The sequence below is a fragment of the Lactuca virosa genome, chromosome 3 (assembly GCF_052849685.1).
Source record: "Lactuca virosa cultivar CGN04683 chromosome 3, Lactuca_virosa_CGN04683_v6, whole genome shotgun sequence".
Lineage (NCBI taxonomy): Eukaryota > Viridiplantae > Streptophyta > Magnoliopsida > Asterales > Asteraceae > Lactuca > Lactuca virosa.
In genome coordinates, this window is record NC_136428.1 from 1,105,238 (window position 1) to 1,120,087 (window position 14,850).

The following is a 14,850-nucleotide window of genomic DNA, read 5'->3' on the forward strand; positions in this document are numbered from 1 at the left end:
AAATCCCCGCCGGGTATGGGGAACCCGATGGATACCCGTTTAATGGAATAAAAGTCAAAAATGATAACTACATTCTCATTTGGTACATGGGTTCTTGTTATGTAACGAATTTAAAAAATGATAACATTCTCATTAAAAAAAATTATAACAACCATCCATATTTTTGTCAATTAACAGCATAAACAACAGTAGTTGATTTCACAATCTTCTTGGCGTGAATGTATCTAGCAAGTGCTTTTTATCCGAACATAAATACTTTAAATGAAAATTTTCTCATTCTTTTATAAGAACCCACTCTTTCAGCTCTATGTAATCATATGAAATTCCCATTATATTCAACAAATTTGTTTTGTGCTAACTGGAAAGTTACCTGCAGAAACAACAATCAAGTTTCTAATTAAAGTCCAATCAAAATAGAAAATTAACAAAATAAAGTCAACAAATTAGTTCATGTATACATCAATTTTCTGTAGTTGACAAAATAAAGTCAATAATTAACACCTGTTGGAAAAGGCAAATTGAAACTTTTTTAACATTTGTACAAATTGAACAATAACCTCAATTTTCTGATGCCAATTCTAGACTTCACATACATACATGTGCTTACACGGATTGAGTGAAGAAATCAAGCGCTTTAAGATAAATTTCCAGACAAAAAAAACATTCAGATATTTGTTCTTAACAGTAATCGATTGCAGAATAGAAATCGAGTTCCATAACAGAAATCAAGTTGAAAGAGTGCAACAGAATCTGAAATCAAATTCATGAAGGGCTTGAAGATTAAAACCTCGACTTCCAGTCTTCGAATATAAATCGTTTGGTCAAAGGCTTCCAACTGGAAAAAATTGAAGAATTGAAGTACCGATAGGTCCGATACCCTGAATCTCTTGTATGTGATTTAAATTCAGTCTTGATTGTTGTAGAAATCGAAGTGTCGCTGCCTAATCGAAGAGCCAGTCTCGGGTTTGGAATCTTAAGCTGATAAATATGTGAACGAGAGCTAGGTCTGAAAAAACAACTAGGAAAGAGGAAGCGAACTCATGATCCGACTCTGCTAACATCATATGAGAAGTTTGATGTTGTCATGCCTGGTGTTAGGGATCTGAGTGGCCGCGAGATTTATGCTAAGGGTGGAGGAACCCATGAGCATGCGCGCGACAAGTCCAAATGCGACAGGTGCGGGTGTAAGGGCCACCTTCGCTAAGAATGCACCTTGGAGGTAGAATTATGTCATCGCTGTCATCAGCCTGGTCACCTTAGGGAAAGTTTCCCACGGTTATTGGTTGGGCGGCTCAGACCCCATCATCCATGATTTTTCAGAGGGGGGAGGAGCCAAGACTTCAGGACCTCGTAGGTATGTATTTTGTTCATGCATTTTAATTGCTTCTTCTTATGTAAGTGGGTGTTGAGACATTATGTTCAGTTTAGTGTAGTCCCCATCTAAGAATCATAGTCCCTTGTGATCGTCTAACTTATATTATCAAGGATTGCTATATGCCAATTTTGCATGCCTAGAGTTATGAGTGGGATACGTCTTGTTGAGCTGGATTTAGATGGTCAGGAAGCTTGTTGTGGGCCATTGGTGAAAACAATTATGGGGTATCGCTTGGAAGATCAGTATTCGGACTAGCGTGATTAGTCCAGTATCGGGGGCAGAGCCAGTTGTAATACAGGTTTATTGCCTTTTAGAATTATGGATAGATGAGGAATATAAAGGGTTGATTGGGATTCGAGTGAAAGTGTGTTGCTGCTAGGATGATATTCTCAGAATGTGAGGGTAGTCCTCACATCATAATCTTTAAGGAAATGATCTAATGGAAGTTGGTTGTCCCCTTCTGGGACAACAAAGTCAAAGTTCAGAAGTGATTGCGTCGCTCAGTATAGATGGCAGTGGTTATTGATGGACTCTCGGGTCTGATCGCTACTGTTACTTGGGAAGGAGCGGTGGCGAGTGGATGATAATGATGGTCGCTTGGGCTAGAACTGACAAAGGAATTTCATAATCATATTGGTTGAAGATGGTTAGAATGCAGAAATCCTTCGACGAGTGGGTAGTTGGAGTGGTGATCCGTCTGTTCCGGTCAAGGGTTATAGTTTTTGTCACGAGCAGTAATGACTTAAAGGTTTGGAGCTGTATCATGGGAAGTTCTTGGGATTATTGAACTTACAGAGATTTCGGGAAGTATTCATCTGGATATGGAATGTGTGTGTGATCGCTAAAATTGGCTAGTGATGGAACGCTAGTCCTTGTAAGCTCAGGTTGTCGATAATTTGAATTGTAAGGATGTAAGGCGGGTTGGAAACCCATCAATTTTGTGAATTTGAGAAGGTGTAGTCAAATCCAAGTGGGAGAAAACCGTTTGGATTCCGGGGATAGATCAGGTGCGAAACCAGGAGGAGTTCCACATCCTAGACGAGTGGGAAGCCAGTCCAAGTGGAAGTTTGGATTGAGTTTGCGCAAGGTTGGAGGTTCAGGACTTCCAGCGATAGGTTGGTGCATTCGTTGTTATGCATAGCATATATGAGTTTGGATCCAAGGTGAGGGTTGTGTTAGAGCCTCTCTTCCTATTCTTGTCTAATGAAGGCCTTGGGTTCGGGGCATGACCCGAACACCTGATGAAGATATAGAAATTGTGGTTTGACCCATGATTGATCATGGGTTGGTATGGTAGATGGATGGAAAGACCATGGGTTGAGACCATGGTAGTGTGGGAATGTTGTAAGACTACGGGGTAGCCGTAGCATACATAAGGATGAAAGGTTGTTAGGGAAGTGTTGTAAGTCTGTGACACCATAATGAGGTAGGCCATTGTGGGAGTGGTCGTGGAACTGAGGAATGATCAGTGCGTGCCCGGGTCGGGGCGGATGGTATTGTCGGAAGATTTCTCTTAGTTGGTATGAGGATTGTTGGAACCAATGCGAGGTTACGCCTGTACAACACTCGATTGGGTGAGACCAGTGGGCGAGGCTCATATGGTTATGATAGTACGGGTGAGACCCAATGGAGATTAGTTAACGTAAGGTATGTGATTACATTTAGAGTGGGACAACTTTGTGGTCAGTGATTGGTATTTTATGATGTATAGGCTAAGGTAGCCTTTATCAGTTAGACTCTCAATGGGGGCCTGGTGGTGGGACCAGGAGTGAGGCATCCATGCATCACGTCGTGGCATAGGATTTTTCTCCAAAACCCTAATTTTTTAGCCCTTTAAGTCTCTACCTGATACTTCTGGAAAACGAGTGTTACAGCCGTCGTCTCTTTCATTGCTGTTTGTGTTGGCCGTACCTCCGTTACTTAATCACGGTATCCCATGATGACAACGTGTCCCTAAAATTAGCTTCGATTGCAATCGAGCCTTTCGGTTGGCGGCAAAATTCAGTTTTATAGTTTTCCCAAACCCTAACAAGCAAGCAAAGAACCTTGGTTGTTACTTTCTTCAACATCATCAAGTCTTTTATCATTTGCAAAGCTGACCCAAAGGTAGGCGATGATCCTGGTTCAAGTTCTCACATATCACTTCTCAACCATTCCTCCTTGTCCTAGTCTTCTCTTCTCTTCTATTCTCGGCCCCTTAACCTTTAGGCAAAGGTATGACTAATTGATTAATGTTCTTATTCCTTGTTAATTTTCAAGATGTTACGTTTAGGAAGCAAGCAAAGAACCCTGTCTGTTCTGCAGCATCATCAAGTCTTTACGTTTTTTAGGGTGTTTGGCTAAACTTATTACTGGTTCCACACCGATATAAGTTAAAAAAAATATTTGGATAAGTATTTTTTTTTTAATAAAACAACTTATAACATTTTGGAAAAGTGATTTTCGGTAAGTTGAACCTAAAGAGTATTTGTGATTACTTTTTAAGTTTAAAAGCTCTTTTGTAAAAGTTTTTTTTTTTTTTTTTATATATTTTTTAACTTTTGAATGTAATTTAGCTTTTAAAAAACTAAATGTCACAAAAAATACACTTTGCTGATTTTTGAAATTTTTTTTTTAAAACAAAAAGTTACTTTGAATTTTTTTTTTTTTTTTCCCAAATATTTTTTTGACATTTTGAAAAAGTTAAAAACTAAAAATTCATTTCAAAGTAATCCTAAACACCGTCCTAATAAGTAATAACGTTTGAACCTAATAAACCTCATACGTACGCCTCCATCCATTGCGTGCTTCTGTCTATCGTTGCCTCCAAGTGAGGACTCCCCTGCTCGCCGCCTTCTCCCCTGTGAAGCCACCGGCCGGAGACCGTCGCACTCCCACAACTAGGTTCATTTTTGTTCAATTTTTCGTTCTATCGTTTTTTTTTTTTCTAGCTTTATTTTCCTTCTGTTCCCTGGTTTCCGTTAGAATAATTTGTTGGTTCATGAATTTATCAATTGATACATAAGAGCTGTAAAGTAGAAACATTTGTAATGAAAGTTGTTTATCTTTGAATGTGAATTGATTTTCCTGCTGTAAAGTAGAAGCATTGGCAACTCCTTTCATGGTTTTGTAAATCTGATTGTTTTGATTCTAAATAATTAGAAAACCATAATGAATTAAACATAATAAGTTTTTATCAACCATCATTCTAAACTAAGATTGTGATTCAGTTCAAGAACAACCTGTAACAATGCTGAATAACAATGTTGGCTTATGTTTAAAAACTCTCTTTTGACACCGCCCGCCATAAGCTAATAAGTTATAAGTCAAAAAAGTAATAAGCAGTTTTAATAAGCTTAGCTTTGTTTTTGATTTTTTTTTTTTTAAAAGTAAAATCCGGACTCGAGTTGAAAGATGGTGCAGCATAAGGCTCAGTTGAAGAAGCAGCAAAAGCGCGGTGTAGACTTCAAAGTAAGTCTGATTCCTTTCCTTGGATGATGATTTAAATTGCAACTGCAACTGTGTTTTGATATGATATTCTGCAGAAAATAAAGCGGAAAATTGGAAGGAAACTGCCGCCACCAAAGAATACCACCAATACTGAAGTCAAATCGAAAGGTGATCTTAAAGTATTACTTGTCATATCCCCAAACCCAATGTATTTTCTGGCTTAGTGCATGTCTGGAAAGTGATGCATTATTTATCTGACATGCAAACAATAGCCTCATCTTGCTTTGCTTGTCATAATGTAAAACAGCAGTTTCCCACTTCATATTAAAATTTAAATCGACATTAGACAAAGAAAGTGTCCGTTTTTATGACACCATCCCCCCTGACCAGCATAACCCTAACCCTGTAGTTCCACTTGAGCACACAGACTTTCCTCGCCCAACAAAACGAAAGCTGTTGCTGTTGATGTTGATGTGCAGGGATAAATTTGAAAAATAACCATCAACCCCTGTTTCCTTTGTTCTATGTGTCTGATAAGATGGATTAAATCAGGCTCACTCAACAATCCACAAAGGTTTTGTAGAGATTCAATCCCACTAAAAAGCTGGAGTGTCATGATGGTTTCTAAATACACCTGTCTGTTGATGTTAGTATGATAAGAAGAATATGAAAAGTATTAATTGGATTGATGTTAATTGTTATGTGCAGCAATCATATTACCGGAGCAAAGTTTGGCATCAGAGAAGGCTGGTCTAGCTGTCAGCAAAAAAGGTTTGACCTTAAAAGAACTGCTTCAGCAGACATCTCATCACAATGCAAAAGTTCGCAGAGGTACCATCTGTTTCTCTTCTATTAAGTATTAACATTTAATATTTAATTTGTTTCAAATATGATGAAAGGAAAACTCTAAGGCTTAGTTAAATAACTATATAATATGCTTTGAAGTTTGAAGTTAAAGTAGCTACTCTGGTATTAAGACTAAAAGCAGTTGAGTTGTTTCTGTTTGAAGATGCATTGATTGGGATCAGGGATATCTTCCTAAAACATCCAGCACAACTGAAAATGCACAGACTCTCTGTTATAGAAAAACTGCGTGAGCGCATGAGTGATGAAGACAAAATTGTCCGTGAGACGCTCTATCAACTTCTAAAGGCAGTCATATTTCCTGCTTGTAAAGAGGTCTGTAGCTGTAGGTTGTTTTTGTAATATATTATGTCAAACTGAAGTTATTTGATTTTTCCAGGATAACCAGGGGACTTTTATATCTTTGATGATGACGTATGTCTTCAATGCAATGACACATTTGGCATTTGATGTTCGTTTGATGGCTTTCAAATTTTTTGACTTGCTTGTCCAGCACTACCCAATGTCATTCTCCATGTATGCTGAAAAGGTATAGAAAAGAGCATGGCTGCATATTAAAATATTTAGGTCCAAGTGCCAGTTCAGTCGGATATTGAAAAAACTGTTTTCATGTTACAGATCATCCAACATTACAAAGAGATATTGCAGAAGAACCAGTTTAATTTGCATGACAAGGGAAAGCTTAAGAGTGTTCTTGCTGGCTTGGCATACTGTCTCTCTCTGTTGCCAGATGATAAATCCTCAACTGAAAATGTATTTTTCTAACAACTTTCAATCAAACAACATCATGTACAATGTCCAAAACTCCCTGCATTTTTTTTTTTTTATGTTTCCATTTGGGAAATCTTGATGTCACACTGCATGTTCAACCATAACTTGTTGTAAAGTTGTAATTTCAGACTTTTATATTCTTTTTGGATTTTGCTATCTTCTCCTTTTTCCCTCTTGCAAATAGGCAGTTGCTGACCCAAGAATTTTGCATGCTTTTGAGTCTCAAGTGCATGAAGATCGTTCTGGTAAGTGAAAGAACCCAGAATCTGATATTTTCTTCATAAGATTGTACATGTATGTTACTTAACATACAATTTGGTTCCTTTTATCAGCTTTTCCAGTGACTGCAAAGGAATTGATGGGCCTTTTGCCTATTTTAGTTGGTGGTCTCCAGGATTTTATGCCCTCAGTTCAGACAATGCCTAATTTGGAAACACAGTCATTTGATTGTGTGCTTTCTATATTGAAAAGTATACATCTTGTTGTCAAGTTTTTTGTTTATGGGAATCCGAAAGTCTCACCACCTTCCAACAGAAGAGATCAAGATGTGTTGCAGATGTTATTGAAGAAGTTGTTTACTGTGTTTCCCCTGAACCCAACACATCAGTCATCAGAGAAGGTAGTGTTATACAACTTCCTTATTATGATGTCAGTATTTTTTTTTTTCACCATCTAATTTTTAAAAGCTTCAACACTGTTAATGCATGCGCAGGAAGACAATAGGTATTTTATCTTGAATGTCATAGTTTCAGAGATCTTCTTTTGTTTAAGTGATTGGTCAGCTCCCCCATCTGTCTTTCTGGAAAAATTCCTGGTGTTCCTTGTAGATGCATTGTCTGAGAAGGTATGTAGTTTGAAGCATGTTTCTGATATTATAAAGATTTTATGGAAACTTAAAAAAAATAAAAATAAATAAATAAATGATTAGAAGGCTCCTCTGATGTGGTCAAGTGTGGAGTGAATTGGCATCATAACATAATGGAAATTATTTGCAGGTCTGTGGCACTGGCAAAGCATTTTTTCAGAAGCATTCACTTCCACTCATTCCTTTCATTCCTATACTGATGATGCAAGTGGATGGTAGTTGGAAATCACACATTCTCCAGGTATGATAGCTTAAGCATGTACAATGTTGGCATAAGAGGGAGAATGATGCATAATCATATGCATATATTTCAGGCTTTTACAGAGGTTTTCAAGAAGTGTGATCCGGAGTCTTCAATGAAATTAGTTTGTCTTTCAGCAATCGAAGAAATGCTGTTTCCTCCTGTAAGCCTGCCTGCCTGGTTGTATGTTTTTCTTAATCTGTTGTTATCCTGGCTGAATCTATATAGTTTGAATGATATATACAGAAAAACATGTGGGCGAATGCAACAAGTGATTCAGAAATGTTAGAGTTTAAGATTAGTTGGATACGAGAGATTCCTTTGGTGCTAAGTCTGTTAGGTGATAAAAATCCTTTGTCGTCCAAGGTATATTATATTATATTAATTTTCTTTTGTAAAGAAAGCAGATAAGAGCATTTGGGTATGAATGATGCTGTGGTTGTTGGATTGGAGTGCAGGCTGTGTTGCGTGTGCAGCTTGAGTTGGGACAAAGTGGTATTATGAAGTCGGAGTTTGACAGCATGCAGTTGTCGTTGAGAGAATTCTACAGTACAAGCCATGATGGTGATGCTTATAATTTTGATTTTGTTTTGTTGATTATATACGAATAATAGTAAAGTAATATTATTAATATATATATATATATATATATATATATATATATATATATATATATATATAATATTGTTATTGCAGGAGATATTTCGTATGGGGCTTTCATGAAGCTGCCAAGAGAGATTCAGGAAGTCTGTATATCTTGCCTCTATTACTTCTCCTTCCTAGACCCATCTCTGCTTCAGTCGGTGGCTGCTTGTTGCTTGCGTGAGTATTTGTTGATTTGATTTGATTTGATAGATAGAAATAAAATATAAAATATGAATATGAATATGATATGCAGGTGAGGATGTGGATCCATTTCTGTTATTTCGTTTGTTGGAAGTTGTGAGTTGTGGGTACAGAGCTGGACACATCCAGATTGCTGACTATATTAGTTTTCTCATCACGTTACTCTCACGATACACAGTTTTTCCTGGTTGCTATTCTTCTCTCTTTATTTATTTATTTATTTATTGATTTTGCCAATGCTTATGCTTATGCTTATGAATTTGCTTAATCATCAGAAAATAGTGACAAGTCAAACTCTGGATTATTTAGGCGCGTGACTAGTGGTGTTTGCTGTTGCCTGTCTCAGATTGGGGATGATCATCTTGTTTTGAAGACGGTAGAGGGAACGCTTATTCATCAGATTGTAAGTTGCTTTGCTTTGTGTGTGTGTGTGTGTTGACTGTTGATTTGATGCTTAAATTAATGGTGTGATATTAATATTTTTTTCAGTCGAATATGAATACAAGTAATGAAGCAGGCTTGGAGAATACATGTGCATTGCTTAGAATGATTACCACACTTGATTCGAAGCCCACAAGGCTTTCTGAAGAGAGCATCTCCAAACTAGGCAACCTCCTTCCAGGATACTTGCTCCATGTTGTTTCTGTAAGTCACTAGCTATTATTCTTAGATCTCATGTCATTTTTGCTTTGCTTGCTTACTTTTTTCTTTATTATGGAGCAGAATGTTGGGGAAGAGGAGGATGGAAGAAGCAGAAGAAGGGGTTACTATGTTTTGCCATGTTTTGTTTTGTTGTGTAGGAGTGACAGAATTGTAAATCATGTGTTGAAGGTGATGAGGACATGGACATGTGAAAAAGCAAGCATAATTGCAGTTGTTGGTGTCCTCCTGCTAATGCATGATGAGGATGTTAGAAGAGGTGGTGGCAGTGGCCAAATATTTAACAAAATAGCAGCAGCACGTAATTGCAAGGAAGAGATTGATGGCATACTCCACAACATAATCAGAGTAATGGTAATCAAACATTTCCAACTTTTTTCTTTCTGCTTTTATTTTTTTAAACGTGATGATCCAGATTGATTATATATATCTTGACTTGCTTAATGGTTTTTCTACATACAGTCTGATGATGATGATGGATACAAGTTGAACATGGAAGAGAAACACAAATTGCAATATGCATATGATCGCCTAAAGATCATTATTGGTGGATAATGTCATTATCAACATTTTGCTTTTAGTTAGCTGAGAGGACTTACTTTGATTTGACTTGGAAGAAACAAAATGCTGAATGGAATCATCACCCTCCCCTAATACCGATACTGATACGGAAGGGATGAGCGTTGAAACCGGACCGATTCGGAACCGGAACCGGTATTGCGATATTATAAGAACAAGTAACCAGACCGCGGTTCCAGTCCGGTTCTGGTTCTGGTCCCGTTTTTTCGGTTATTTTTCCAAACAAAAACTGGTTATAAATTAGGTGAAACCAATGACGATGCAATTCATAATACTTACATGTTAAGTTGGCTTCCAAAAAAACATAATATTCAATAATCAAGTTTCAAAAAAACATAATATTCAATAATCAAGTTTAAAAAAAAACATAGTATTCAAAAAACAAACCCACCCTCACATATCAAATTTAATACAATTCAATCAAATTTAATAACAATGTTGCATTGATATGTTGTTTTTTTGGGTTTGTATCTAATTCAATATTTAAGCAAAATATGATTTTTTTTACAGTCTAAACTGAAGTACAAACATTAAATTATACGTTGGAAAAAAAAACTCAAGAAGTTCGGACTTCATATAAGTGAGTTATGTTATTTTAAAAACCGGGACTGAATAACAAAATGTGCTAAAACAGAAAAAAAAATATTGTTTTGATAGACTGTCTTTTCAGTTTTGTATCTAATTCAATATTTAAGCAAAATATGATTTTTTGAAAGTCTAAACCAAAGTACAAACACTAAATTATATGATGGAAAAAAAGTCAAGAAATTCTGATTTAATATAAGTGAGTTATGTTTTTTTAAAAACCGGGACAAAATAACAAAATAGGCTGAACAGAAAAAAAGGTTGCATTGATAGGCTGTTTTTCCAGGCTTGTATCTAATTCAATATTTAACCAAAATATGATTTTTTTTAAAAGTAAAAACTAAAGTACAAAACACTAAATTACATGTTGGAAAAAAAAATCAAGTAATTTCGATTTCATATGAATGAGTTATGCTATTTTAAAAACTGGTACATAATAACAAAATGTGTGATATGTTGTCTTTCTAGGCTTGTATCTAATTACATGTTGGAAAAAAATCAGGTAATTTCGACTTCATATGAGTGAATTATGCTATTTTAGAATCAAGTACAAACACTCTTACACTTTCGGGCTGGTTCCGATTTTTAACCGGTTTTTGTTAGAACCAAACCGGTTTTAGAACCGATACCGGTTTTGTTATAAGTTGAGAAACGGTAACTGAACCGTTTTATTAATTTATGAACGGTTCTGGTCCGGTTCTAGTTCCAGCGGTTCAAAAGCTCATCCCTAATAGTGATACAAACGAGAGGCTCGTGAAGATTCAGGTAGAGAGTAGTTTGTTTGTTTGATTCATGACTTCTGCTACTCTCTCAGTCATGTGTTTTGTTTCTTTTTGTGTTGGATCCATTAACTTTATATATATATATATATATATATATATATATATATATATATATATATATATATATATATATATATATATATATATATATATATATATATATATATATATATCAAGGTTGTAAAAATCGTTTGACGGTAGCTCGACGGTCGACTGGTGTTAAGGGATTAATCGGTCTTGACGGGGATTAATGGGGGAGCATAGATTATTAATAAAATATTAAAATTAATTAAATATTAATATATCTTAAGAAAAACAAGTACTTCAAAATTAGAAAATAAGAAAATTTGTAATTTGGAAATTTGGAAATATGAAAATATTAACATTTTGGTATAATATTTGAAATTTTGAAAATTTGAAAATTTTGGAGTAAAAAAAAAAGTTGGTTTTTTGAATTTTTTAAAAAAAATTTTAGAATTTTTTTTACCTTTTTTTTTTTTTTTTTTTTTACTTTTTTTGACTTTTTTGACTTTTGTTGGCCGATTAATCCCGCCAAACCCGATTAATCCTAAATTTCCGATTAATGCTCTAATCCTCGACGGTTAGAGAACGTCAAGCGATTAATCTACGATTAATCGCCGATTAATCAACGATTAATCGCCGATTAATCATGATTTCTGCAACCATGATATATATATATATATATATATATATATATATATATATATATATATATATATATATATATGTATATATATATATATATATATATATATATATATATATATATTCTCATTGATTGATTTATAAATGTTGATTATTTGATGGTTTGGATATGGATTGGTAATAAATAGAGATGCACAAAGACCCGATTCGATCCGATCCGATCCGGTTTGATGACGTCACAGCAGATCCGAAGCAGCCCATAATCCGAACCGGTTTCAAACCGGATTTGACCGGTTTTTCGAGCCCCGAATCCAAATCGGTTTAATCCGATCCGGTTACAATCCGATCCGAAATCCGATCCAATTTTGGCTTCTTTTTTTTTTTTTTTTTTTTAAACATTTTTTGGACCTCATATATAACACAAAATGCAACATAGGTTCATTAAAATAGTTAAAACATACATCAAATGTCGAATTAGAAAGAGTTTTTAAACTAGTTAACTAATAATAATAATAATAAAGTGGCGTTGTAACATATAGCCAAATAGAAATAGTTTTTGTGGTCTTCCACTTCGTGTCGCCTTCACTAAAATATTCTTCAACCGCCACGCAAATAACTAGGGGTCTCATCAATACCATATTCTTCATCTTCGTCTTCGTCTTCCGGAGGTGTTGATAAGCCTTGTGCATATTCTTCATCCATGATCTCCGGTTCAACATTTTGTGGTAGTGGGCCTTCTAGTGATGCCAAGTGTTGTATACGTTCCACCGAATCCAAGTAATCCTTCAAGCAAACGCAAACCTCTACCACAACCGGGGTAAGATTCGTCCTCAACTTTGATAAAACTCTACCACTAAAAGAAAAAGCGGATTCCGAAGCTATCGTGGAAGCTTGGACGGTTAGTAAATCGCGGGCCATGACGGAGAGAATAGGAAATTGTGCTTCCTTTTCTCTCCACCAAGCCAAAAGATCCAAAATTTTAAATTGTGGTGCACTCATGAATTTTAAAAAGTTTGACCCCATATAAATTCCAAGTTCGCTACTAGGGGTTAATGTGCGTGCTCTTTTGTTTTGTTCCTCCAAAAGGTAGTTATAGAGGTCGATATGAAAATCTGTTCGACCCCCACCACTACCCGATGCACCACTAGTAGAGTCGGTTACACTTGCAAAAGTGTTTGACATATCGCCATACTTTGTAGCGTAAATGTCAAACAAATTAGTAAAAGTATTATTAAAAGTGTGTATTTGGTTACAGATGTAGTTTGAGTCATCTTTGTGCAAATTTAAAGACATAGAAATTTTGGTAATCAAAGCCTCTACACCCGTAACATTGATACATGGGTTTAATGCCGCGGCACAAGTAAAAAGTGGTGGCATTTCTTTGAAATATTTGACTAGTTTTTGTCTCATTGGTCTCGTAACCAAAACAAATATTTTACTTCTTTGTTCAAAACGCTCCAATTGTGCGGACATCAACCATAATTCATTTAGTAACAACGGACTTATAGGGTAATACACGCCCCATAAAAAAGTGGTTGATTGTTTAAAAACTTTTAACATTTCCACAAACTCTTCCATCAAATCTCAATCATAATCCGAAACCGGGTTTTTTCCTTTTGAAATTGTGTCGTAAAATAATTGTAAAGCGATTCTTTGACGTGTCAAACTTTCAAACATCATACATGTTGAACTCCATCTAGTGTCAACATCTCAATGAGGACTATATGGAGTTACGTTTATGGAAATGGCAAACTTTCGATATTTTTCCATTGTAGCTTTATTTTTTCCAAAAACTCTAGTTAACACAGTTTTGAATTTTTCAATCGTCGAATCTATCATTTTTAAACCATCTTGTACCGCAAGATTAATAATGTGACAAACACATCTAGTATGAAAAAACGAGTCATCCAAAATAGGTTTATATTTTGCAATTAATCTTTTTGACGCGGCGGTATTATTACTTGCATTGTCAAACGAAATAGAGAAGATTTTGTCGCGTAAATTATAAGTCTCTATAACGCTTACTATAATTGCAAATAATCGTGCCCCCGTGTGAGGATGCGCAAAAAGTTCAAAAGCAATAACTCGTTTGTTCATTACCCAAGTAGTGGGATCTATCCAATGTGCAGTGACGGCAAGATAGCTTTTGGGACAACTACCGGTGGAGGACCAAACATCACACGTTAAAGAAACACCGGTTTTTATATTTAAAAATCCCAATTGCATATTCTTTTTTGCTATATCCCAAAACTTTAAAGCATCACGTCTAAGAGAAGTGCGACTTACTTGCCGGTATCGTGGTTGCATTTTTTCCCGCAAAATCCTTGTTAATCGTGGGTTGTCGAAGTGGTTGAAAGGCAAGCCCTCTTAAATGACGAACTTGCAAAAGCTTTCACGAATGTCATCATTGTTGTAAATAAAGATCGAACCGTCGGGAGTAATATTTGGTTGATCCGGATCGCCTTGACCTTTTACAACCGGACACGTTTTTGTTGTATGACTCCTCAACGTACTATTGACATCTTTTCACAAAAACATCCCGCATTGCTTGCACCTTGCTTTTTCTTTCCCGTTCGACAACAAACACAAATCGTAATGTTCTCACACATCTTTACTCTGAGTGGTTGGTAAGATTTTAACCACCGTTGCATCCGACTCTTGAGACGCGGTAGAATTTCGGGAGCTCGTTTCTTGGAAGATTATGAAAATAGAAGTATAAAGTAGAAGTATAAAGTAGTAGAAATGTGTGTAAAATGTAAATGGAGCAAATGAGTTGTATTTATATGTGTTTGGAAGGGCAAAAAAGTCAAGAAAAGTCAAACTAGCCGTTTTTCCCCTTTCCAACAGCTATAAAAAAAATTCAAAATTCCCGTTGCTCAACAGTCAAAAAAAACAAAAACCGGTATCCGGTTCTCAATCCGGGGTTAAATCTGATATCTTGTCCGAAGCTTCAATCCGATGGCCGGTTTAATCCGATCCGGTTCGGTCAAAACCGGTTTTGACCAAATCCGGTTTTCGGATCGGATCGGATCCGAGAGCACAATCCAGTTTTTGTGCCCATCTCTAGTTATAAACAATACATACCTTGACTTGTAAGCAACATCATATCATGTAAAGCCAAGACAAAACTGTAAAAATGGTCCTTATGGTATGTTGAAAATTGTCATTTTGGTCCAAGAAGTTTTGG

The 14,850-nt window shown here is 35.9% G+C and overlaps 1 protein-coding gene across 1 annotated transcript; it reads left to right on the forward strand.

Annotated features, from left to right (window-relative positions):
• The first annotated feature begins 4,124 nt into the window (after positions 1-4,124).
• On the forward strand, positions 4,125-9,916 carry LOC145165111 (uncharacterized). Its single transcript, XM_079083752.1, has 20 exons — positions 4,125-4,258; positions 4,745-4,825; positions 4,900-4,972; positions 5,513-5,635; positions 5,814-5,983; positions 6,048-6,197; positions 6,287-6,421; positions 6,624-6,684; positions 6,772-7,058; positions 7,152-7,283; positions 7,435-7,545; positions 7,619-7,708; positions 7,792-7,911; positions 8,004-8,109; positions 8,242-8,367; positions 8,444-8,578; positions 8,667-8,794; positions 8,881-9,036; positions 9,115-9,405; positions 9,514-9,916. The coding sequence occupies exons 2-20, from the start codon at positions 4,769-4,771 to the stop codon at positions 9,604-9,606; spliced, it is 2,544 nt and encodes an 847-aa protein (XP_078939878.1). The 5' UTR covers positions 4,125-4,258; positions 4,745-4,768; the 3' UTR covers positions 9,607-9,916.
• Positions 9,917-14,850: the final 4,934 nt, after the last annotated feature.